This window comes from Agelaius tricolor, unplaced genomic scaffold (genome assembly GCF_023055355.1).
Source record: "Agelaius tricolor isolate 1412-34295 unplaced genomic scaffold, bAgeTri1.0.p SCAF_30, whole genome shotgun sequence".
Lineage (NCBI taxonomy): Eukaryota > Metazoa > Chordata > Aves > Passeriformes > Icteridae > Agelaius > Agelaius tricolor.
Window position 1 is genome coordinate 6,068,991 of NW_027269290.1, and position 24,658 is coordinate 6,093,648.

The 24,658-nt window shown below is 55.0% G+C and overlaps 1 protein-coding gene and 1 long non-coding RNA gene across 4 annotated transcripts; one reads left to right on the plus strand and one right to left on the minus strand.

The window, feature by feature from the left end:
* Positions 1-6,424: 6,424 nt before the first annotated feature.
* Positions 6,425-15,945, minus strand: LOC139601286 (uncharacterized). 3 transcript variants are annotated; one of them, XR_011682864.1, is made up of 4 exons: positions 15,602-15,945; positions 13,931-14,103; positions 12,918-13,017; positions 6,425-7,755 (listed from the first exon to the last, which is right to left on the minus strand). It is a non-coding gene; the product is annotated as an uncharacterized lncRNA (long non-coding RNA). The 3 variants fall into 3 exon arrangements; XR_011682862.1 differs by lacking the exon at positions 6,425-7,755 and adding an exon at positions 9,783-9,902; XR_011682863.1 differs by lacking the exon at positions 6,425-7,755 and having other exon boundaries at positions 12,287-13,017.
* LOC139601285 (green-sensitive opsin) lies at positions 6,725-10,546 on the plus strand. The gene is made up of 5 exons (XM_071450200.1): positions 6,725-7,085; positions 8,694-8,862; positions 9,127-9,292; positions 9,399-9,638; positions 9,779-10,546. The coding sequence occupies exons 1-5, from the start codon at positions 6,725-6,727 to the stop codon at positions 9,908-9,910; spliced, it is 1,068 nt and encodes a 355-aa protein (XP_071306301.1). The 3' UTR covers positions 9,911-10,546.
* Positions 15,946-24,658: the final 8,713 nt, after the last annotated feature.

The following is a 24,658-nucleotide window of genomic DNA, read 5'->3' on the forward strand; positions in this document are numbered from 1 at the left end:
GAGAAAGAAGAGGAGGGGAAAGAAGGGCAGGAAAAATAATTAGAGGGGAAGAAAAGGAAGGAAAGAAAGAAGAGGAGGGGAAAGAAGGGCAGGAAAAACAACTGGGGGGGAAAGAAAAGGAAGGGAAAAAAGAGAGGGAAAGAAGAGCAGGGAAAACAAGCAGAAGGAAGAGGAAGAGGAAAAGAAAGAAAAGAGGAAGGAAAGAAGGGGAGGGAAAACAATTGTGGGGGAAGAAGAGGAGGGAAAAAAAGAGAGGGAAAGAAGAGCAGGGAAAACAATTGGGGGGAGAATGAAAGGATGGAAAGAAAGAAAAGGGGAGACAGAAGGGGTCCAGCATCTTTGTGCTCAGCAGTGCCAGCTGCCAGCAGATTTCCCCAGACTGGATGATGCCAGATTCCCAGGATTTATTGCTGCTCTCACTGGAGTCTCCCTGTTCATCCCAGCACCTCTCAGCAATCAGTGGCCATTTATCTGCCACAGAGGAGAAGGGTTCTGGCTCTCAAGGCACCAGTTCATCCTGGGAGGAGCAAGGAGGCAGAGCTGGATGGCTTCAGGGTGAAAAAGAGACTCCTGTGGCAGGTCAGTGAGCTCCCAGGCGAGGGATCCCAGGAGGGACTCGGAGAGGAGCAGCAGCACATCCATCCCAGCTGGGATGTGGGAAAAACAGAATGGAAAATTGTGACAGCAGCAGAAAGATCTGCAGGGCCTCGGGGCCTGTGCAGCCAGGCCTGATCCCAGCACAGGGCTCACTTTTGATAAAATGCCCGTTTAATCCTTGGATATTTTGCTTCGGCGCGGAATAGCAACCTCAGCAAGAGCCTCTCAACCACAAAGGCTTTAGAGGGCTAAACAGTAAAGATTGGGAATTAAGAAGAATAAATATTAATGAAAGGGGTGGGAAAATGCATCATTTCTCCAGACAATCCTGCCTGGGCTCCCCTGCACGGGGCTGTTTGGTTTATTGTTCTCTGGAGCAGGAGCTGCACATGCTTGGAGGGATCGTGCTGGGATGGAGCTGCAGCACGAGCCACACAGAGCCTGGAGAGAGCCCACATCCCATGGGAGAGGGAAAAGGGAGCAGATTGCCCCCAAAAAAGGATCAATATGGGATTCAACATGCAGCAAACCCTGTGCTGGTGTCAGTGGCTGTGGGTCAAGCCCAGAGTGGCAGTGCCAGAGCCAGAGCTGTTACATAAAGGGATGGGGAGCAGCCCTGGATGGAGGAAATGAATCCAATTACAGGATGAAGGGCACAGGGAGAGGATGGACACATTTGGTCTGGAGCAAATCCTTAAAAGGCTTTAAAGTAGGGACAGAAAGAATGAATCATGGTGCAGGACACGCTGCCACCACCGAGAGGAGTTGGGGCCTTGGAATGGGCAGGAGGCAGGAATGGGGCTCTGCACCTGGCTGAGGGACAAACACTGCCAGGATGTGGTTCTTCTGTGAGCTGGGACAGCAGTTTGGCTGTTTCTGGGGATGTTGGAGCGAGGAGCCAGCCCAGCCAGGCAGCAGGGAACAGCCCTGCTGCAAAGAGGAAACAAGCAGGCAACCCCCAAATTTCCTCCGTGCTGATTCCCATAAGATTATAACCCAGCTGCCCGTGTCACAGCAGGGTCCAGACTTCCACTGAGAAAACTAAGGGCTTGCATTAGAAAGGAAAAAAAAAAATTGACCCAGTTATGACAAAACGAAGCAGCACGTTCACAGCATCGCTGTGGAAAGCCATGAGCAGCCACAACAAGGCCCTCGGGAGTAACAGGATTCCACTTCAAATGAGATTTACAAATTAAAAATAAAAGAGCTGGATTATTTCTGTGTGCCTGAACCCCCCTTCCTGGCTGCTCAGCCAGCCTCGAGTGGACACTGCAGAGTGGGGAGGGGTGCCATGCACATGCAGACCTTGGGAATTTGGGAAAATCCTTTCCTTTGTCTCTCTGACTTTGCAGTCAAGCACTGCCCCATGTCAGACAGAGGAGGAGAGCTGGACACAGATCCCTGGTAACTCCCTCAGAGAGCCCAGAAACCAGACCAAAATCCAGACTGGTTCCAGTTTGCCAGGCAGGGAGATCAGAGCAGCATTTTTGCCATCACCCCTGGCAGAGCCCGACTCGCTCCCAATGCAGCCCTGGGAGCGCTGCCAGAGCTCCTGGGATCTGCCAGAGCTGCCGGGATCTGCCAGGATCTGATGGAGCTGCTGAGATCTGATGGAGCTGTTGGGATCTGCCAGGATCTGATGGAGCTGTTGGGATCTGATGGAGCTGCCAGGATCTGCCGGGATCTGATGGAGCTGTTGGGATCTGCTGGAGCTGCCAGGATCTGCCAGGATCTGATGGAGCTGCTGAGATCTGATGGAACTGCCAGAGCTGCAGGGATCTGCCAGGATCTGATGGACCTGCTGGAGCTGCCAGGATCTGATGGAGCTGCAGGGATCTGCTGGAGCTGCCGGGATCTGCCAGAACTGCCAGGATCTGATGGAGCTGCTGGGATCTGATGGAGCTGCTGGGATCTGATGGAACTGCCGGGATCTGCTGGAGCTGCCAGGATCTGATGGAACTGCCAGGATCTGATGGATCTGCTGGGATCTGCCGGATCTGCTGGCTGGGCTGTGCCAGCTGCTCCTCGCTGTGGGGCCGGGGGAATGTCTTGCACACCTGCCCACTCTGCCGCAGCCCCGGGTTGTCACCGAGGGAGAAGTGTTGACAGCACCACACGGAGCGGAGCAGGTTCGCAGCTGAGCCGGGATTGCTCAGCTCCTTGGCAGCGAAATGACAGGGCCCAAAGAGTGCCTGTCTCTCCAAGGAAATCCTGCGGCGCTTGGAGAGACATTACCTGGATCGGCAGCGGGAGGAAAAGGCTGGGAGCTGACAGAGCGTGCAAATACCAGGAGAAGAGGTTGGCGTGGGGGAGCTCTCCCCACATCCCAGCTGCTTTGTGGCTTGGGGGGAGACCCTGAGCAGGATGCAGATGGAGAACCTGCATGGAAAACGGGAGCTGAGATCCCAAAATTTAGTGCATGAAACACAAAAGACAGCCTGCTGTGCGCTCTTATTTTTTGTGACAAAAGCAAGGTCACCTCCCTGTCCACCCCCAGCCCCTGCCCTGGGTGGGTGCCCAGGGCACGGCCACAGAGCCACAGGGCCACCAGCCATGGCCAGGTAATCCCTGCTGGGGGAGGGCCGGCCCAGAGAACCCAATTGTAAATACATCAGTGTCCTCCTTCTCCCTGCCACACGTTTAAATCTATTTGATCCACTCTAATGGATTGATCTACAAGTTTGTGCACACACATCCTGCTTTGGACGGGCAGCTGGCAGCGCCTCGCCCATCACGGCCTGTCAGCTCCACTCAGCCTCACCTCGAGTGCAGAGCGAATCCAATTACAGGATAAAGGGTTTTCTTCCCCTCCATATGGTCTCCATAACGCTGTGGCTTTATCTTGCCTTAACCCCTTTCCTGGCGAGGGAGCTCCCAAGCCCGGCCTAAGCGGCTCAGCGCCGCGGCCCTGGGTGGCTGCTATGTGATACGGGAAATGGGGTCTTCCCAGGGCACCCAGAGCCACATTCCTCCCTCTTCTCCTGCCCACTGGGGAGGAATGAGCTCCCACGGGAGGGAGATTCAGGGCAGCACTGGTTATAAAAGCAGCCAGCAGCACAGGAGTGAGCCCAGCCGTGCAGTCAGAGCTGTGCTCACAGCCGGGATTCACGGGGCTGTGTGTCAGCCCAGCACCGGGAGCTCGGCACAGATGTTCCCTTCATGACTGATTTGTTGTGCTCTTGCATTTCCCTCCACCTTGCTCTGCCAGGTGTTCCCTGCGTGTCCCTGGGCAAGCGGCTCCTGTGGCAGGGCTGGGGATGGGCACCACAAAGGGCTCCAGGAGCCCCCCTCCCCTGTGTGAGCTCTGCCTGTCGCTGATCCCTGTGAACCAGGCGTGTCGGCTCTGTGCAAGCCAGTTATTTGATTATAATTATCATCCCTTGCTTTACACAGGGCATGAAAGCCCAGAGCAGCTCAGGGCCCCGTCACGCCGTGCGCCAACAAACAATGAGCCAGAGACAATCCCAGCTCAAAGCAGGAAAACCTGCAAGGGGCAAGAAAAGCCTTTTCCTGAGGACAAACACAGAGCAGCAAAGCTCTCCTCCCGCATTAGGCAGGGCCTGGAATTTGCTGCTGTCGTAGAGTCAGCACAGAAAACAACCGGGAGCTCTCCTGGAGAGAGAGCAGCTCGTAAACTTTCCCTGCTAAGAGACAGCAAATTAAAGCCATCCCTGTGACAGGGCTGCAGCAGGAGCTGAGGTTGCATTCAGGACACGTCCTGGAGGGACCAGGCACTCTCAGTGGGGTCATTTCCCTGCTCTGGGTTTACTCGAGGCCTTGGCCATTGCTCTGGGTGTGCTGACCTGCCCAGAGCTCTAAATCCACCAGCCTTGGGGCAGTGACCCCAGGGGACACATCCGTGAGGACAGCTGAGAGGGGACAGCCCTTTTACAAAGCACAGGTGGCTCAGGCTTGCCTGCTCCACAGGCAGCTCCCAAAAAGGGGAAGGACCTGGTCCAGGTCAGTTGAAACCCTTCCAGTCCAGTTGTCCCTTTGAAAGGTGTCTGGGAACCACCCATGAAGCCAAATCTCCTCCACTCTCAGCTGCCAGGTGAGTGGAGAGGATCTGCTGAGCCAGGAAAGGTCCCTCTCCCAAAAAGTGCAGCTGAGTGTTCTCCCAGCACCCAGACTCAGTGTCCCTGTTCCCCCCACAGCTTCCTTTGCACCAACCTTGACTTTAGAAGAGGGCAGGACACCCCAAAGGGGTGCTAGGAAGGGATGGGAGGTGACAATTTACTTTCCCATGGGGTACCCGTGCCCAGATGCAAAACCTTGGAGAAGCTGCAGAACTTTGGGATGCTGCTGGCACTGGCAGAGAGGCCCAACTGTTTTTGAAGTGAAATCTTGGAGCTGAGGATTTGCTTTCTCTTTTGAAGGTGGGCCACCACAGTGAAATATTGGAGCTGGAGGGAGTTGCCTTCTCCCATAGGAACTGGGAGGTGCACACTGGAATTGAGATGGATGCACAGCTGGTTTTGTGGATTAGAATTTCTGGGATTTCCTTTGATATTCATTCTGCAACAATGTGCCAAATTTTTGTACAAATTTTTTGAGCTTGACTATGGCCAGGAGAGGCAGGAAATTCCTCCAGGAAAAGGTCTGTGAGAAGCCATGGGGCTCCTCCACTTTCCCCTCATCCCCTCAAGGAAGACCTGGACCAGGAATTTGGTGCCTGGTGGCTTCGTGGTGTGGCAATTCCAAGAAGCACATCCATCCTGTGAGGAACCCTCATCCCAGGGCACCTGAGGCTGGCCTGACCCACTTCCCTGCACCACGTCCTACTTCTGCACCCACTGGATCAGGAATTAGGACACCATCCATCCCAACACCCCCTCAGCCTTCCGCTCCAGCTCGGAGATGCTCCAGGCGTGCAGGAGACCTCACTCATCCATGGGACAACGGTGACTTTTTCCATGGGCTGTGCCTTGAGGAGGCCCAGCTTACCTCGTTATCCGATCAGCTCCCTTAACCCCCCACATCCCCAGGATTAATGGAAGAGCTGCCCTAAGGCGCCTTAGGCAGGTCCCCTGGAGAAGGAGCCCCCATGACCCAGAAGAAGGAAATGGGGAAGAAGAACTTGGATGAGCTGGAGCGTTGGCACTGGCCCTGGGGATCCCACACTCCGTGCTGGGAGCCTGGGGAAAGCTCCTTTCCATCCCTCTGGCTCTCCCAGGCTGTGCTGGTCTATCCACACTCTCTGCAGGGAGTTCAGGACGTCTTTGCTCTCCTCTGCCCCGTGGCACAACCAGGGGTGTGATCAGAGTCACACAACCAAGAGCTCTGCCCCAAAATGCTGCATTTACCAAAAAATTACCAACTGCATTTCCTTTGGGATGGGAAGTGGCTTCCCCTCCTACCTTTGGCCAGCTCCAGGCCTTTGGCTGTGTCAGCAGAGCCTGGATTTGGGATGCAGACCCCAGCAGTCCTCACACTGAACCAGGCACCTGAAACAGAGCCCAGCCAACAGCTCAGCCCCACAAAGCCCAGTCCAGTCTTCCCCCAGTGACCTCCCCAAGGTCAGTGGGGCAGAGCTGGCCACTCCCCAGTCCCCAAGTGGTCTCACAGGGTCCTTCAGCCACCTAGGGACACCCCAAGCCTGTGACACACTGTGGACCCCAGAGCAGCCCATTTTCACATCGGCCCCTCCCAAACTCCCCACTGCTCCTCCCACCTTTGCCCCTCTTCCCAAGCACTCCCCACCCCATCCCTTCCTGCCCCCAACACCTTAAACAACATTAAACACTTAATGGCAATTAATACTCTTTAATGCAGGTTTTGGGGCCAACTGGCTGCTTAGAGGGTGCTTAAACCATCAACCCCTCTCAATCCCGTTGCCCTTGTCATACAAAGTTAGCCGAGCCCCTCGTCAGCCTCCCCCCTCCCTCGAGGAGGCCGGAGGGTATAAAACCACCCCGGGGCACGGCACCGCCAGCCCCCGGCGCGGCGCAGGGCAGGGCACCGCCTCCATCCCCTCCACTTCTGCTGCTCCTCGTAATTCATCCATTTCTTGGGTTGGAGGGGAACCCTCTCAAAGGGGTGGGGCCTCCCTTTTTTCATTAATCAGGGTCAAAACTCGATTCGTTGCAGAAAACCCCTCCGGCGGAGCAGCTCCCGCAGCCAGGGCAGCATGAACGGGACGGAGGGGATCAATTTTTACGTGCCTATGTCCAACAAGACCGGGGTGGTGCGGAGCCCCTTCGAGTACCCGCAGTACTACCTGGCCGAGCCCTGGAAATACCGCCTCGTGTGCTGCTACATCTTCTTCCTCATCTCCACCGGCTTCCCCATCAACTTCCTCACCCTCCTGGTCACCTTCAAGCACAAGAAGCTTCGGCAGCCCCTCAACTACATCCTGGTCAACCTGGCGGTGGCTGACCTGTGCATGGCCTGCTTTGGTTTCACCGTCACCTTCTACACCGCCTGGAACGGCTACTTCGTGTTTGGCCCCATTGGCTGTGCCGTGGAGGGATTCTTTGCCACGCTGGGAGGTAAGAGATGGGAATGAGGGCTTGGACTTTCCTTCTCCAGGGCTTTGGGAGTCTGGTTCCGTCCCTTCATGGCACTGTTGGGATGTGCAGCGTTGTTCCTCCGCGTGTGGGGCTCGCACTGCTCTTAAAATGGGGGAGGAAAAGAGAATTCTGCGTGTTTGATCTTGATAGCAAGGAGCCTCCATGGCAAGGTGGCAGGGAAAGGAAGCCTGGGAAGGGATCCTTGTTTGTAGGATCCAGGCTGGGGTCACCTGGCCCTGGTAACAAGGTGGTTGCCAGAGACCTGCCAGGGACGACCACGGCGTGTTCCTGAATCAACGCCAAGCAGCTCGCACCAAGAGCAGGCTTGGACTTGAGGTCTTTTCCCAACATTCATGATTTCATGATAATTCCTTAACCCAAAGGCTTCCCTTTTTGCGGAAATGGAGGGTTTAGAAAGTGAAGAGAAATCCCTCAGGAAGGGAACCCCATGGTAGAGCTAGAGGTGTGGAGACACGAGAGGGCTCAGAGCTTATCCAGGGGCAAAAGGAAAGTGAGGAGGATCCAGGGTGGTTCCCAGGCTCCTCAAGGATGGCTCAGCTCTGTCCCAGCTGCCCCAGATTTGGGCGCCCTTGGGATTTTCCTTGAGGCATTTCTCAGGGACACACACGAGTGCTGCCAACACTTGGCCCTGCAGAAAAACAGGGAGAATTCACTCGGCAGCCGGAGCCCACGCAGCCAGTCCTGCCCACGCCACACCTCGTGATGGATCTGACAGCCACCAGTCCTTGTTGGAGAGACCCAGAGCCACCACAGGGACTTTGCTATCCTTCCCCTAAACGGTGCCATCCCCCACAGTGATGCTGCTCTGGATATACACATTTTAAAAACATGAATATTCTGCCAAAGGCACAGCTGAATGTCCTGATCCAATCCAAGGAGCAAGGAAAGGCTTGGGGTTGAAAGATCCCAAAGTCTGCTCCATCCCTGTTCAGTGAGCCTTGGGCAGTGTTATTTTGCCTTCCCAATGTTTGTACCTCTCAGAGGAGGAGGAGGAGGCTCCTGTTCCCAGGGAAGGAAGTTGGCTGGGAAGCAGCGGGCTGTGCGAGCAGCAGGTCCCCAGCGAATCCCAGCACAGGGTGTCGTTATCAGCAGCTTATCACAGCTGGGGGCATTAGCAGGCTTACAGCACCGACTAAACGCTCCCAAATCCCCTGAAGTTTAATTATCCCTCATAAATACATGTGCACGTTTCCCACCCACACAGTCCCCCCCCCTCCCCGCGCCTCCCTCGATCCAGCGCCAGCAGAAGGCTCGTGAAATGCACAATTTAAAGGAATCAACAGGTTTGGAGGCATCTGGCAGCATTGCCAGGGATTGTGCGTCCCCACGCCCAGGTGGGATTCACTGCCTTGATTCTTAATTTATTAAAAGCCCTCCGCCCCCAGCATCCCCTCGGCTCCCAGAGCTTCTGCATGTTACGGGTGGAGGATTCCCAGTTTTCTAGCAGGATGCTGCTTCTCCCACGCTGATCCCCAGCTCCCCCTGCTCTTCTGTGGAAGCACCAAGGGAAGGTGGAGCCCGGGGGGGCTCTGACCACTCCATGGGCTCTCCCTCTCCTCCCCGCAGGCCAGGTTGCCCTGTGGTCCCTGGTTGTCCTGGCCATCGAGCGCTACATCGTCATCTGCAAGCCCATGGGCAACTTCCGCTTCTCCGCCAGCCACGCCATGATGGGCATCGCCTTCACCTGGGTCATGGCCATTTCCTGCGCCGCCCCGCCACTCTTCGGCTGGTCCAGGTGAGCCCCGGGATCCCCAGCAGCTCCTGGACCCCTCCATCCCTGCAGGGAGAGCAGGTGGCTCCCAGCAGGGAAGTGCTTGGCCTTGGAGGAGGGAAATGAATGTTCTCATGGGAGGGGGTGTCACAGCAAGCTGACGTTGCATGCTCGAGTGCGCCCCAACCACCCGTACCACCCCTCCAGCATCCCCCATCCTCGGGGAATTCCGTCCCTGTTGCCCCTCAGGGAGGGTCCTGGAGCAGATTCTGACCTTTCTCCTGCCAGGTACATCCCGGAGGGGATGCAGTGCTCCTGTGGGCCCGACTACTACACCCACAACCCCGACTTCCACAACGAGTCCTACGTGCTCTACATGTTCGTCATCCACTTCATCATCCCCGTCGTCATCATCTTCTTCTCCTACGGGCGCCTCGTTTGCAAAGTCCGCGAGGTAACGGCCGGAGGGGACCGATGGGGACGGGGGGGTGGCTCGGGCAGGATTGAGGGGTGTGAGTTGGGGCTGCAGAGCTGCCCCTCACCACCCTCTGTGTGCACAGGCAGCTGCCCAGCAGCAGGAATCGGCCACGACCCAGAAGGCAGAGAAGGAGGTGACGCGGATGGTGATCCTGATGGTGCTGGGCTTCATGCTGGCCTGGACGCCCTACGCCGTGGTGGCGTTCTGGATCTTCACCAACAAGGGCGCCGACTTCACGGCCACACTGATGGCAGTGCCTGCCTTCTTCTCCAAGAGCTCCTCCCTCTACAACCCCATCATCTACGTGCTCATGAACAAACAGGTGAGACACCCACATCTGGGGGCTCCACAGGCACGTTGCTCCTTCCCAGAAGGATCTCAGTCCATCCAGGGACTCCTGGCCCTGTGGCACATCCCCTCTGGCCCCCGGTGCCACCACTGTCATTTCTCTCCCCTCCCCAGTTCCGTAACTGCATGATCACCACAATCTGCTGCGGCAAGAACCCCTTTGGGGATGAAGACACCTCCTCCACCGTATCCCAGAGCAAGACCGAGGTCTCCTCCGTCTCCTCCAGCCAAGTATCACCTGCATAGAGCATGGACAGTTTGAACTGGGGTGACCTGCCGAGCTCGGGGACCCAGCCAGACGCCCCCCAGCCATTCCCTCGTGCCCCGGCCCCCTCCCCTGCAGGGGAATTTAGCTGTGCCCGTCCTGCCATAGCTGTGCAGACCCCACCCCACACATCCACGGGGACCCACCCGTGGCACTCTGAGCTCTGCCAGAGTGCTCCCACTCTGACGTGCTCCCAGGAGCACGGCACCTCTGGGGGACTGTCCCTACCTGTCCCCACTGAGTTTGAACAGCAGCAGATGATGGGGACCCCAAACATTTTCCTGCCTGAATCCCACTCCCCGCCAGCATCGCCCTTCCCTGGGCTCCAGGGAGCATCACAGGAGCACCCAGGCCTCATTTGCAAAAATCTAAATATTCTGGCAAAGCCCCAGGAGCAGGACCCTGTGGCTGGGGTGGCCCCACCTGCCCCTCAGCAGGGCCTGAGCCTGGGGCTCTCTGGAGCCACGCTCCTGCCGGGATTCCCAGCAGGAATCGATTCCTGCAGCCTCTATAAATCAATACAACAAACGGAGCCACGGGCGGGAGCCCAGCTCCCTCTATCCCCAAGACAGCACTGTAGATACATTTTTTTGTCTTGGAACCTGTAAATATTTGCTCATGTCCTTTGAAATCTCTATCCCTCTCAGCTCTTTCCTTTCTTCTCCTGTTCCCCACTCCAAAGCAGAGAAATTCCCCTTCCACCTCTGCTCTGGCTGGACAGGCACGGCCAACCCTGGAGGGTGGGGCCGGGACCCGAGCGCTTTCCTGTACATATTTTATAAATAAATAATCTCATGTCAGCACAAGGACATCTGCAGTCAAGGAGTAGGGGTTTAAAAAAACTAAGAAATAAACAGAAGCAGCACAGAGAAAAACACAGATGCTCAGTCCTTGTCCTTTCTCTTGGGCTGTGGGGACAAGATGCTGGTGGCCAGCTGGGGGAACACAAGACAGGAGCTTGCAGCTGTCCCAAAAGCCATGGGAAGGGGGATCTGTGGGTGACACCATCCCCACAAGGTGGCAGCCCCATCAGCTGGAGCACCAAAGGTGTTTGGAGGCAAAAAGAGACACAGGGCACAGCCCTCACTGCCCAGCCAGGGGTTTCAGTACTTTAATATTTAAGATTTCCCCATGTAGCCTTAAATAAAGCTTCAGCTGAGAGCTTCTCACAGAGTTCAAGTTCCCCTTCCTCTGGGGCCCTTCCAGGCAGCGTTGTGACAGAATTGGAAGAATCAGGGAAAAAATTGTTCCCTGTGTCAGTGAATTCATTCAGGAGTGGCTGGAGAGCGATCCCAGTGCCAGAACCTTGCCCTCCTCCCCTCCCTGCTCAGCTCTCACCTCCCCTCTGGTGTTTTTCCTCCTTTTTGGGTCCAAAGCCACCAAAACCAGTGAGAAGTCCCAAGCTCATCCCTGGCGTGGGAAGGCAGGGTTGGGAAGCATTTTTGCCCCCAAACACCAGGTCTGGGAGGGGAAGGATGCAGCCCCAGCTCTCCAGGCACCCTCCTGTCTCTGCACCCACCCAAATTTGGGGTCCTGGCCGGGATTGCTCTGGAGCAGCTCCCACACCACTCCTGCTGTGCTGGATGATTCACTCTGCCCATCCCAGGAGCCTTTTTTCCTTCCCTACAAAGCCCCAAACCAAGCTCAGAACTGATTTCTTCAAACCACGGGAGCAGGGGAGGAGCAGCCACCAGACAACCAAAAACCCAAACCTCACCCAGCCCAACAGACCCAACCCTTCCATGGCAGAAAGCATTTCAACCAAAGGTTCCTCTTCCAAAATCACCCAGGAGCTCTCTCCTTCCACTTTTCCATGAATCCGTGGATTTATCCAGGCACTGCATCTGCAACCAGCAGGGACCATCCTGGCATCACCCACTCAGAGCAGGCACCACCAGCTGCTCCAGTGCTGCTGGCCTGGCACTGCTGCCACCTAAATTCAGATGCAAACCGAGGAAAGCAGCCAGACTCATCCAGGGAATGGAGACAGCTGGAATCTCAGGCCCAAAGGGCATCTCAGTGTCTGACTCCCATCCTTCTGCAGCTGGGACTGCTCCTCCTCATCCCAGCACTGCTGTCAGCTGGTTTAGGAAAACTGCAGTAATTGGCTCAATTCATTTTAAATCAGTTCTCATTTGTGCAAGCAGCACTCAGGGAAAAGCAGCTTGGAGTTTATAACGTCCTGATTTGGAGCATCCACAGGGATGAGGGGGAGATCTCAGTGAGGTGTTCTTGGTCTTTGCCCCACAGCCCTGGGCACAGACAGAACCCCAAAAAAAAGGGACAAACCAGGCTGCTGGCCCAGTGCTGTTCCCCACAACCCTCATCCTGCCAGGGCTGATGGAAAGGGGTTCTGGTAAGGACAGGATGGAGGAGAAAAGGGGCTCTGGGTGGAACAAGCTGGAGTAGAAATGGGGTTCTGGAAGGGAAAGTCTGGAGAAGAAAAGGGATTCTGGAGAGGATGGATCCATCCTGGGATGGCACTGCCTGGATTTCTCCCAGGACATTTTTATCCCATCAGTGCAGAAGGAGCAGCTCCATGCCAGAGGGTCTGGCTCTGCTCGTTTGTCTCTGCCAAAGGAAAAACATCTCCTTGTCCAGCCACAAGGAACAAGAAGATTAAAACCCTCAAACACTGCCCCCTTCCCTCTGTGCCATCACACACAGGGCTGGGGGCCAAATCCCTTTCTGGGGTGCCCAGACCCTGCTACCAGGAGAAAAAGCTGCTCCTCAAGGGAAAAACTGCTGGAATTTGGGCTTGGGAGAAGCCAGGATTGCCCCTGACAGTGCCAGGGGGACCTTGCACAGCCCCAGCAGCTCAGGGAGACCCAGGCAGTGTTTGCCTCCCACCCAGGAGGGTTCAGGAGTCCCCACATTTGTGTCACTTCCCAGCAGGGCCACGTTTGTGTCACATCCCCAGCCCGAATCCATCAGGGCTGCCTGTGTCACGTTAGCAGCAATAAAAGGATTCAAACAGCAATTCCTTACTTTTATGAACAAATGGCCCTGGCTGGATGATTCAGGCAGCATTCAATTCCCAGCCAGAAAGTGTCAGCAAAATCCCAGCCTCTCACATGTAGGTGGATAACTGCAAATGAAAGGAGGGAATTATTAGCACTTAATACCCAGTGGGTCTGCACTCCCCAGTGCTCCTCTCCAGGAGATGCCAAACGCTCCAGAGCCCCAGCAGCTGCCAAGGGGGGGCTGCAGGGATTGGGGTGATGGCTCTGGGCACTGGGATCGACCTCACCCCACTGCCAGGGCCCTGCTCCAGCCCAGCCCCACCAGAACCCCTGCTCTCCTCCCGCCTGTCCTTTTCTCCTCCATCCCATCCTCTCCAGAATCCCTTTTCCCCTCCAGACTTTCCCTTCCAGAACCCCATTTCTCCTCCAGCTTGTTCCATCCAGAGCCCCTTTTCTCCTCCATCCTGTCCTTACCAGAATCCCTTTCCTCCTCCAGCTTGACCCCTCCAGAACCCCCTTTCCCCTCCAGACTTTCCCTTCCAGAGCCCCTTTTCTCCTCCAGACTTTCCCTTCCAGAGCCCCTTTTCTCCTCCAGCCTGTCCTTTCCAGAACCCTTTTTTTCTTCCATCCCATCCTCTCCAGAACCCCTTTTCCTTCTCCATCCTGTCCTTACCAGAACCCCTTTCCTCCTCCAGACTTTCCCTTCCAGAGCCCCTTTTCTCCTCCATTCTGTTCTTACCAGAATCCCTTTTCTCCTCCATCCCATCCTCTCCAGAACCCCCTTTCCTTCTCCAGCCTGACCCCTCCAGAACCCCTTTTCTCCTCCATCCTGTCCCTATCAGAATCCCTTTTCTCCTCCATCCCATCCCATCCTGAGCCCCCTTTTCTCCTCCAGCCCATCCCCTCCAGAGCCCTTTGCTCCTCCCCACACCCCCTCTCCCATCTCCCCCTCCCCACCCAGGGACCCTCAGGCACCCCAAACCCTTGGTGGCACAAATCCCCCAGCTCCAGAGGGATCCAGGGAGGCTTCCCAAGCACCTGGGGCTGCTCCTGGCCATGCAGGACCGTGCTCCACACTCTGCCTTTCTCCTTCACCCAGCCTGCCCGTATTTTTCTTGTTCATCAGACTGACAAATGGGCAGAAAACAGACTCCTGGTGATTTCCTGCACAGGCTGCCCACTCCTCCTCTCCCCTCAGCGATGACTGAGAGCTGAAAAAGCAGGAATAGCATATAAATTTCCTCCCTGCTTTAATAAATACCTCTATTACCTTGTGCTTTCCCCCGGCTCGCTGTGCAGCTCCTGCTGCCCGCCAGGCAGACGTGATAAACCAAAATTCACATTTCTGTGGGGGACCAGCAGCAGCAGGGCTCAGGCAGGCTGGCAGCAGCATGGGAGGGGTGAAGCTCCCACCTCGGGGGTCTGGCTGCAGCTTCACGTCATCCCACGGGGAGATAAATCCATTTATTTATTACCAAAAGGGAGCTGGGGTTTGTCTCTGGTCCCTCTGTGGACTCCCTGTGCTGGCCCCAGGGGGAGGAGGGGTCCAGGGCTTGTCCCAGACGCCTCTGAGCCCCTCGGGGTGAGCCTGGGGTTTCCTGAAGGGTGGCAATAAAGACAAACCCTGCTAAAATCTCAGCCAGAGAGCGCAGGGGGGGAGCAGAAGGGTTTGGTGGTGGAGGGAAAGCTGTCAGAGCTGGGATCTGTGCTGGGTTCCTCCTCCCTGGGCCTCATCCAAATCCTTGCCTGGGGCTCTCAGGACACCCGGGACAGGACGTGTCACTGTCCCTTGGCCAGGACACCCCCGAGCAGTGCAGGACCAGCCCGAGCATCCCAGTGGGATGCAGAGACCTCGCTCCATCCCCTCTGCAGGACAACGGGCAAAACCCGCCGGCCTTTGACACCCCCAGCGCTGCCAGCAGCCCCTGGGGCACCCCTGTCCCCTGTGCCACCCCCAGCACAGCCTGATCCAAGCGGGCAGTGCCGCTGTCCCCATCCGCAGGGCGCAGCAGCCTCGGCTCCTCCTCCCCCGCAGCCGGATTGATGGCGGTGTTTGCAAAAAGCACCTTCAAAAGGAGCATTAGGAGGTGGCAGCCTCCCAATTTCCCCCTCAGCCAGCGATTGCTGCGTCTCATCCCCTTCCCGGAGTCTGTTTAAGTTCTGCTTTTAACAAGATCCTAAACAAGGAGCGGCCGCAAGGGGCAGCGCCCGCTCCCTCCCTGCCAGCGGCGTTTGGGGACCCAGGCCGGGAATGGGAAAGTCCTCCAAATTCCTCCTCTTTGATTTATGGCTCTCGTTAATCCTCCAGGAGGGCCCCGAGCTGCCCCGAACCTCCGAGGGATGAATAATTTAGTAGCTGGTCAAATATTCTTTAAGGGTTAGAGAACATCAGTGGGAGCGGGGATTTCGGAGAGGGAGGGACACAAAATGACAAATTGAGGCCAAAAAGTGGAAAAAGGAGAGAAGGGAAGGGAAGGGAAGGGAAGGGAAGGGAAGGGAAGGGAAGGGAAGGGAAGGGAAGGGAAGGGAAGGGAAGGGAAGGGAAGGGAAGGGAAGGGAAGGGAAGGGAAGGGAAGGGAAGGGAAGGGAAGGGAAGGGAAGGGAAGGGAAGGGAAGGGAAGGGAAGGGAAGGGAAGGGAAGGGAAGGGAAGGGAAGGGAAGGGAAGGGAAGGGAGGAGCCAGCAGGGCTCGAGCCCAGCCTGGTCTCACCGGATGCCGATGCTGCCCCAGCCCAGCACTGCCTGCTGCCCTCGGGGGCAGAGCTGCAGGGACACAAAGTTTTGGCAGCAGAGCCTCGATGAAAAGTGCTGCCAAAGGGATTTTCCACCTCCTTCCCTCCTCCTCCTCCCCAGGGATCAGGGCAGCGTTCCCAGCGAGGAATCCCCGGGGCTGATGCTGGAGGGCGGTCACGGAGCAGAGGCTGGAGAGGAGAGTCCAGGAGCTGCTGCTGGGAGCTCCCAGCTCCTTCCAGCCCCGGCTCGGGATGGTTTGGGCTCCCAGGGCCCCCGCAGCCCCGCGGAGCCGGCGGAGGTAGAGGGCAGCAGAGGCTGCTCCTTGCGGCAGCCGGGAGGGGACGGGTCCTGCCCGCTGGAACCGCGTGAGGAATCGATGGAATGAACGGAATGAACGGAATCAATGGAATAAACGGAATAAATGGAATAAAGCTGCTCCACGGCAAAGGCACAGCCCGGCTGCTGGGTGGGAACAAGGTGCACATCCCAGTGGGGATGGGGGATGGAGCCAGGATGGGTCCTGCAGGCTCTTGGACCCCTCCCCAGTGGGTCTGGGCACAGCAGGGCCACAGGTCGGGTTCCCAGGTGTCCCATGCCATGGCCACAATCCTGGGACAGTCTCCAGACACTGGAATTTGCTCTGACACAGACACGGGATTTCCATGGGATGACACCAAGGCTGGCAATGCCACCCCTCATCATTTCCAAGAGGTCTGGGGGGGATAAATTAATAAAAAAAACATGTTTATAACCTCCCCATCCCATCCCCAACTGGGGCTTTAGCTGGGATCTCAGGAAGGAGGAGCCCAGGCCAGGTGCCCCCATCCTTTCTCCTCTCCTTTGCTCATCCTCACTCCTTATCCCAGTCCCCCACCCCACAGTGATGGAGGCTGGGGGTGAAACAGGGAGAGGAGCTGGAGCTGGGATGGATCCCAGAAGCCGGGGAAGATCAAATAACCTGTCCTGAAACACAGGGGAAGAGGAGCTGGGACTGCAGCAGGAGGGACCCCAGACAAAAATCCTGAGCTTTACTGAGCCCTGCTTGTATAAAGGAACAAAAAAAAGGATTTTTTTCCTAATTCCCACCCCAAGAACCTGCAGAGAAGTGAGGGAGGGGTCTCATTCTGCCCCTGCCCTGAGTTCTGGGGCATCCTGGAGCTCCGGAATCCCAGAGGTCCCGAGCAGGAGCAGTGGGGGCTGGATAGATCCATGCCATGGCTACAGGGAGGCACCAGGGGCCACTGGCACGTGCCCAGAGCAGGATTGTGATGCTCCTTTTGGTTTCCTTTTTTTGAGGGCAGCGGCCACCGCCTCCTTTTCCAGTTTTTTCCCTGTTTTTCCTCCTTTTCCTGGTTCTCCTCCTCCCTCTTGGGCTGCTGCCTCCCGCCTGCGGTGCAGATGGCCCAGCATATGGGCAGCCTCCCCTCGTGCTCGCACCTTGTAAGCAGATTCTGTCAGGTTTCAAGAGGAAAAGCTTAATTAAGCAGTTGTGTGTGTACAATTATGTCCTTAATTATCTCCGCGTTTGGCTCCTTTGTTGTTCCCTGTTTGTGAGAAGTTTGGGAACAACCGCGGGCGTCCTGCAGGAGCTTTTCCCTAACCTGGTTTCTCTCTTCTCCTGCCTCATTTTAGGGATTTTCTGGCTGAAGGGAGCTGCAGGATGAGCCCCCCCTGGCCCCCGGGATTCACTGAGCCCAGCTCAGTTCCCAAAGCAGAGCAGCTGCCAGCACTGCCCACACCAAGGGCAATGGCAGCTGCTCAAAAGCTGCTCCAGCCCAATTTACCACCTCCCACATTTGTGCTCCAGTGCCCCAGCCCTGCCCCAGCACCCTGGGGAATGAACAGATCCCGTGAGAGCATCTTCAGGGTGCTGCTGCTCCATTGCTCCCATACCCAGCAATGCCAGCCAAGGGACCCTGCCTAATGAATTGCTCTAATTACTCCACTTCCCCCCATTTCCCAGCTTGGGCAGCAAGCCTGTCACATCTCCAGGGACATCCTGGGTGCCTCCTCACTCTCAGTCAGGGTCTGCAGCCACCTGCAGAGATCAGGGACAGAGGTGGCACAAACAACTGGCTAATTTGTGGTGGTGCTTTCATTTTATGCTCAGAGCACTAAACAGCCATAAACATCCCGAGCTGGATGGTGGAGCTGGGGGTGGTTTTATTGTCTGCAAGTCCTTGAAGTTTTGCCATGAACCTTTTATTAAAAATAACCCCAAACTCTCGTTTCTCTAATTGAGTGTATTCCAGAACCCACACGCTTGCATTTGTACCCAGGTATGTTTATATCACCACCACCAGTTAATTTTTATTTACCTTCTAGTGAAACTCATCTTCCTCCTTAATTCCCAGGCCTGCATTTGCTTTCAGATCAGAATTGGGACCCAACAATCAGCCGTATATTTAAGGTGCCATTAAATCCTCAGCTCTGCTCTCACAGCTTCCAAACCAAAGCACAGCAGTGACCTCCCCCTCCTTTGCCAGACATCTCAGCAGGGAAAATGAATCTTCATCCAGCTGAGAGGTGCCAAGTGCCAGGAATGAGCCCGGGGAGAATGGCAGGAGTGATGGGGGCTGCAAAGGGAGGGCTGGGGGGAGATTGGAGGGAATGAGGAGAGGAACAATCTGTGAAAAATGTGTATTTTATGATTGGCTTTTCACAAGTATTAAAATGAATATTATATGTGTTGTGTTAGAAAGTGATGCTGTATTAATTCCCTGAGCTGGCCCCGGGGCAGAGCACAACGTGTCCAAGTGGGGCTGGGGCAGATCCTCCCCCAGTTCCCTGCCCCGCTCCCCAATTTTCCACTCCACTCCCCAGTTCCCTGCTCCAATCCCCAGTTCCTCTCTCTGCTCCCCAATTCCCTGCTCCACTCCCAAGTTCCCTGTTCTGCTCCCCAGTTTGCCACTCTCCAATTCCCCCTTTGCTCCCCAGTTCCCTGCCCCACTCCCCAATTCCCCTCTCCATTCCTCAATTCCCTTTTCTACTCCCCAATTCTCCGCTTTGCTCCCCAGTTCCCTGCTCCGGCGCGGGGCAGTTGAGGACAGGGGCGGCTCTCGGGCTGTAATTAACACTCGGCAGTAATTAACACCCGGGATTTGATCCCTTTCATCCAGGGGCTGCGGGGAGGCATCAGAGCCCGGAGGCTTTGGGGCTGTCGCACACCAGCCTGGTGTAAATTCAGTCCCTTTTTGGGGGAATTTGAATTTTTTTGGGGGGGCGCAGCGAGGAGAGGATTTGGCAGCATCAACAGCCAAATCCCCGCTGCTCCTGCCCGGCCCCAAGATCCCCATCAGGGCAGTTTGGGATGCAGGATGTGGCTGAAACACAGCCCCAAACCCCATCCCCGAGGGTGCTGAGGAAGCAGGTTCAGGGATCCCAGCCCTCTCCTGGCTTTTCTGTCTCTCAGTTATTCCCCCTTCCCGCAGGAATTATTCCTGTCCAGCAGGACTTTTACACCCTGCAGGACTTTTACACCCTGCAGGAATTTTACACCCTGCAGGAATTCCACCAGGCAGCCCAAAGCAAACACAATATTTTAAAGTCCTTCCCAGCCTAACCATCCCCAGCGCTATTAATAACACTTGTAAGGAGTTGTTCTTGAATAGATATGATTTTTATCTTGACAGCGTCTCCCTAAATCATTTTTATCCCCGCGAAGTTTGCGAGGAGCAGATTTTCCTGAGGGCCATTTATCTCGGCAAATATCCCCACCCCTGTTTATTGCTCACTCCCTCTTTTAGCGATGGTTTGGGCTGTTCCCCACCCTCAGCCTCAGCTCCCAAATCCCTCTGTCCCCTCCCTCCACGTGTGTTTCACTGGTGGCAGCAAAATAAACTCAAATTCTCCAATCTCTGTGGCTGAGGAGCTGTTGGGAGGTGGGATGGGGGTGTGAGCTCGCTGCCAAACATCCTCCTGTCCTCCCTCCCCCGCGTCTTCAGCCACAATTCCGCTTCAGAAAAGGCTCAGAGCTGCCCTGAATTATCTGAATTTTCAGCTTTTCCCCTCATCGTGGCAGATGGACAAAGGCACAGGGAAAGCTCGAGGCGGGGGAGGCAGTGGGGCCATTCCTGCTGTCGCATCCATCACTGGAGGGGGAATAAAGGGGTTTTTAAAAGAGGAGAACTGCGGGGAAAGGAGCAGATTCTCTGATCCTGCTTTGGGAAATACCGATTCTGCTGGCAGATGGGCCGGGCTGCTCCTCCTGGGGGCATGAACCCATCCCAAAGGGGCTGAACTCACCCCAAAGGGACTGAATTTACCCCAAAAGGACTGAACTCACCCCAAAGGGGCTGAACTCACCCCAAAGGGGCTGAATTTACCCCAAAGGGGCTGAACTCACCCCAAAGGGGCTGAACTCACCCCAAAGGTGTTTGTGGATGAATTTTCCTAACCCCAGGAACCCCTCAGGAGGTGAATTCAGTGACCTGAGCTCAGCTCCCACCCCAGCCGGCGCTCATGGACTGGGAATTTGGGAATTTGGGCTCTTGCTGGAGGAGGTTTCTCCTGCCAGGTGTGGGCAGGAGTCCCCTCCTGGCTGTCAGCAGCGCTGCGGGGCTGGCAGTGGGTAATTAAACCTTTTATGCTCTTATCAAAGCAGGAGCCCAGTGCAGAGGGGAGGGAGAGATGCCAAAGCTGCCTGCAAGAAAGTTTGGGCTTCATCCTCCTCTCCCAGCTCTTTAAACCCACCCTGTGAACAGCAAATCCACGAATCCATGTTCAAAGTGACTGCAGGGCTCAGCTGGGCAGGGCTGGACCCTCCTGTCCCTCCATTCCCAGCCCTGCCCTGGCTCAGGGGTCCCATGGGCCCAAGTGATCAAGGAACAAGTGTTGGGGAAGATGAAACAGGAAAGCTTAATAAATATGATTGCTTGGCAAAAGATTTTGAGAATATGGAAACTATAAGCGAGATTGAAGTGAAAGCAAGCTTTGAGATCCCTCAGTTACTGAACTACTGGAAAACAATGGTGTGGCCACTGAAGGTGATCCCCTTTTCATGGAACAACACCCTCTGCTTGCAGACAGGCCCAAGGGGCAGAGCAGACCCTGCCAGCTTGGCAGAAGGGGCCCAAAGAGGAGTTTTTAGGGTTTAAAATGTAACACAGTGTGGTGATGTAGTGATTCTGTATGGAAATGCTATAGGATTTGTATCTTGTACTAGATTGGTTAGTGAGAATTAGAATATTCAACACAGAAGATTTATTGTATTGTAATGGGAACCTTGCTCTCTTACCCCTTTTACTCTCTCACCCTCTCATCCTCTCTCCCCCTCTCTTCTCTCAGTCCTGCTCCGAGCTGTGCCTGGCAGCCCCAGCAGGGCCCTGCACTTGGCCCTTTGCAATAAACCCCAAGCTCCAACAGGGCCCTGCACTTGGCCCTTTGCAATAAACCCCAAGCTCCAAGCCCTGGCCTCAGAGATCTCTCATCTCCATCCATCCTGACCGTCCTACCCTCCTGACACTCCTACAAATAAGGAATCAAGGATCCCCTGGCCCTGCCCAGGCCTGGGGGCCCTCCCTGCAGCAGGACAGAGCTCACCCCCCGTGTTTGGCAGCACGGAGGGGCTGTGACAGCAGCTCCAAGGTGCAGAGAATTTCCCAGCTCTCAGATACAAGGAAGGAGCAGAACATCATTTGTCATCTTTAAAGATACGCAGAGCCGGCGAGAGAATGAATTCTTCTTCATAACCCAGTTCCCAGGGTATTTTTACTGTGCATCATAAATTATAATACCTTTTTATTTTTGCTTTATGGCCTGTCCCCCGCCAATTCTGGTGATCTACATCCTCACCCCCCCCCCTCCACCCAGTGCTTTAGGAACAATCCCTGCCTGGCTCTCTCCTCCTCCCATCAGCTCCTCAGCCTCTCTCCTTCCACCAGCAGCTCTTTTTCCTCTTGTCCACCCATGGGAGTCACCAGGAGGGGACTCTGGGCTGCTGCAGAGCCTCAGGCAGAGGTAGTGAGAGGGGACAGTTGTCAGGACCCAGCACATCCCTCTGGCTGTCCTGAGCAGCCCAGACCCCTGCCAGGGGGCTCAGAGATCCTGGCACAGAGCCCAAAATGCCCCTGTGGGTTTGATTATGACCTGTGGAGCAAATCACCAACCTTAGATGAAGATCAGCAAAGCCACAACAGTTTAAGTAGAATATTAGTGAAGTTATCACAGGGTGGAAAAGTAGATTTTGGGGTTTTTGGTATGGGGGTTCATGAGGCAAGATGGAGGGAACTGGGCATGTCCAGCCTTTCTCCTTCTTCTTCTTGGCCTCCATCTTCTGCTGTGATGGTGGCTCTTACAGATTGGTTTAGAGTAGAAGCTCACTGTCTAACATAGGTGATAGGTATTGGAAAGTAACTGTAAATATTGTACAGGTAGTTTTTAGTATAAAGACATAACCCTGCCCTGGGGGCAGGCAGAGTGCCTGGAACTGTCCTGCTGGATGGACCTTGGCAGGGAAGGAGAAATTTTTTTATAGATAAGGAACAATAAACAACCTTGAGACCGAGAAATGAAGAGCCCTGACTCCTTCTTCAAGCACTGGGCTGGGAAAAGAGACTCAGGAACTTTTCTCGGGGTCACTGTGAGCAGCAGAGGTCCCGAGAGACAGCAACGCCTCCGGGCTGCTGCAGGGCCTCAGGCAGGGGTGGCAACATCCCCAGCTCTGAGCCACAGCCCTGGCAGCTGCAGGGAGGGCACCTCCAGCTCCTGGCAGGCCTGAGGCAGCCCTGAGACCCTCCCTGCGTGGGTGACCCTGCCCCTCACACCTGGGCACAGCCCAGCTCCAGGTGCTCCTGAGCTGGGGACAGCTCTGACCTTGGCACCGGCCTTGTTCAGCCCTGGCGCATCAACAGCCAGGGCTGCCTCCGAGCACAGCCAGCTCTGGGGTCCCCAACTGAGGTGGGGCATAGGGAGGGCACGGAAAACAGCTCAGTGCAGCCCCCAGGGTGTTTCCAAGCAGAGGTGGAGGCAGAGCAAGGCTGTGGTGCCCAAGAATGTGGGGACACATTGGCCCCGGGGCCACGGCGAGCCCTGCGAGGAGAGCGGGCAGGGAGCAGGGCAGCAGTGACAAATGAGTTTAATTCCTGGGCAGACACCGATGGGAGGGGGTGATTAATGAGCCCAGCACCTCATCGTGGCCTCAGGAGCTCAGGGAGATATTTTGGCAGAGGGTGGAGGCAGCAGGCTGGGAACTGAGAGCAGGCAGGAGGTGACAGCCACTCCTAAAGTCCCTGTCCCGCCTGCCCACAGTGTCCCTGGCTTTGCTTATTCCCTCCTTTCCACACTGTGAAAAATGCGTATTTTATGATTGGCTTTTTGCAAATATTCAAATGAATATTGCATGTGTTATGTTAGAAAGTGATGCTGTATTAATTCTCTTAAGTAGTGTGTTAAATACGGTTTTAGGTTATAACAAAATGTTAAAGTAGAAACTATGCTATGTAAGATACTTTTTTAAAAGAAAGGACTCACAGTGAGAGAGCAGCCACGGGACACCTGAATCTTTCAGAGAAAGAGAATTTCTTGCTCTTTTATAGAGTAGTTCTCATCTTGCTCAGCCCTGAAGATGCTCAGGATTCAGAGGAAGAAGTTGACACTGCCCAGACAGAATCCTGGGTTTGAATGGAATTTATGCATCATGGATGAGGTGTATGAATATGCAAAAGGCATATTTTTAAGGGTTTTTAAGGGTTAATCCTCTGTTAACATGGGTCCTTTTTCAGGCTTATTTTGCCCAGAAAGAGGTACCTGGATTGTCCATAAATCTTTGTTTTTATTGTCTCATATTGTCCTAATCCAAAGTTTCCAAATTATTATTACTCTAATTGTATCACTGTTTTATAACCATTTTATTACTATTAATATTATTATAGTTATTATTATTATTACTATTAATATATTATTTTTAAAATTTAAAAAAAAGAAAGTGATTGGCGTTTTTCACACACACCCTGCATAAAATCCAGGCTCTGTGCTGGAACTCCTCAAAAATGAGCTGGGACCAGGCTGGGCTGGGGAATATCCTGGGAATGGTGGGGAGGAGGAGGAGGAGGATGCTGCGGACAGGTAAAGCGGGGCTGGCACTCTGGGGGCACGCAGGGAACAGCAGAAAAACCTCCCACCTTTACTCACCTGTCCACTCCGGCCCTGGGGGCACACCCAGGTGGCTGCAGGAGATTAATGACCTTGGCAAAATGTAATTACAGCCGGGGCCCGCGCCGCTAATGAGCGCGTATTCTCCCTGTCAATGCGCCCTAATTGAAAATGAGTAGGCGACTCGGCTGGCAGTGGAGCTGGCTGCAAAGGCTCGTTGCTGTATTAATTGTAGTAATTAGCAGTCACTTTAGGCTGGAGTCAGCTATAAATAGGGGGTCCGTTCGTTTAGCGGAGAGCGTGATTTAAAATGCAAATAAAATCTGTAAATCGCTGCTCTCCCCCAGCCCCCCAAAGCTGCGAGGATGCTCTGGGGAGTTTGGCTTCCAAAAAGGAAATTATCCCCTTGTTTGCCAGCTCGGGGTGGTGGCAGCAGCCCCAGGACACCCTGGCACTGAGGTTTGGTGCTGCCAGGGTGATGGGCAGCCCCAAATCAGCCCCATCCCACACTCAGGGCTTGGAATGTGATGGAAAAACCCCAAAATCCACTTGGTGCAGAGCAGGCCACAAAGCCAAGTGCTCCATCTCTGTCCTGGAGCTGCAGGGACGTTTTTGGGGGGAAGAAAACCACTCAAGGACTGTGAAGATCCAGGAAAAGGGAATGAAGGTCCAGCCAGAGCAGGAACCATGCCAAGGTGGGTCCCATGGCCCCAGGCACGCTCTGGAGCTCTCAGGCCCTTCCTGACATGCTCCATTTATTTGATTATCACCAAAGGAAGGACAAGTGAGAGAGGAAGGAGGAGGAATGATCTCTTATTAATGCAGAGCTGCTAAATTACAGCCTGTAAGAGCAGGGACAAAGTAACGCCTAAAATAAAATCCTGGCTCTGAAAGATCCCCAAAGCAGAGCCATTAAAAGTTAAAAAACAAACACAAGAAATGC

What these genes read in the sequence shown, in the direction of transcription:
- LOC139601285 (XM_071450200.1), top strand. Translation starts at nt 6,725, where the DNA reads ATGAACGGGACGGAGGGGATCAATTTTTACGTGCCTATGTCCAACAAG. An exon ending in ATTCTTTGCCACGCTGGGAG is followed by an intron (nt 7,086 to 8,693) that starts GTAAGAGATGGG and finishes TCCTCCCCGCAG; the next exon opens with GCCAGGTTGCCCTGTGGTCC. An exon ending in ACGTGCTCATGAACAAACAG is followed by an intron (nt 9,639 to 9,778) that starts GTGAGACACCCA and finishes TCCCCTCCCCAG; the next exon opens with TTCCGTAACTGCATGATCAC.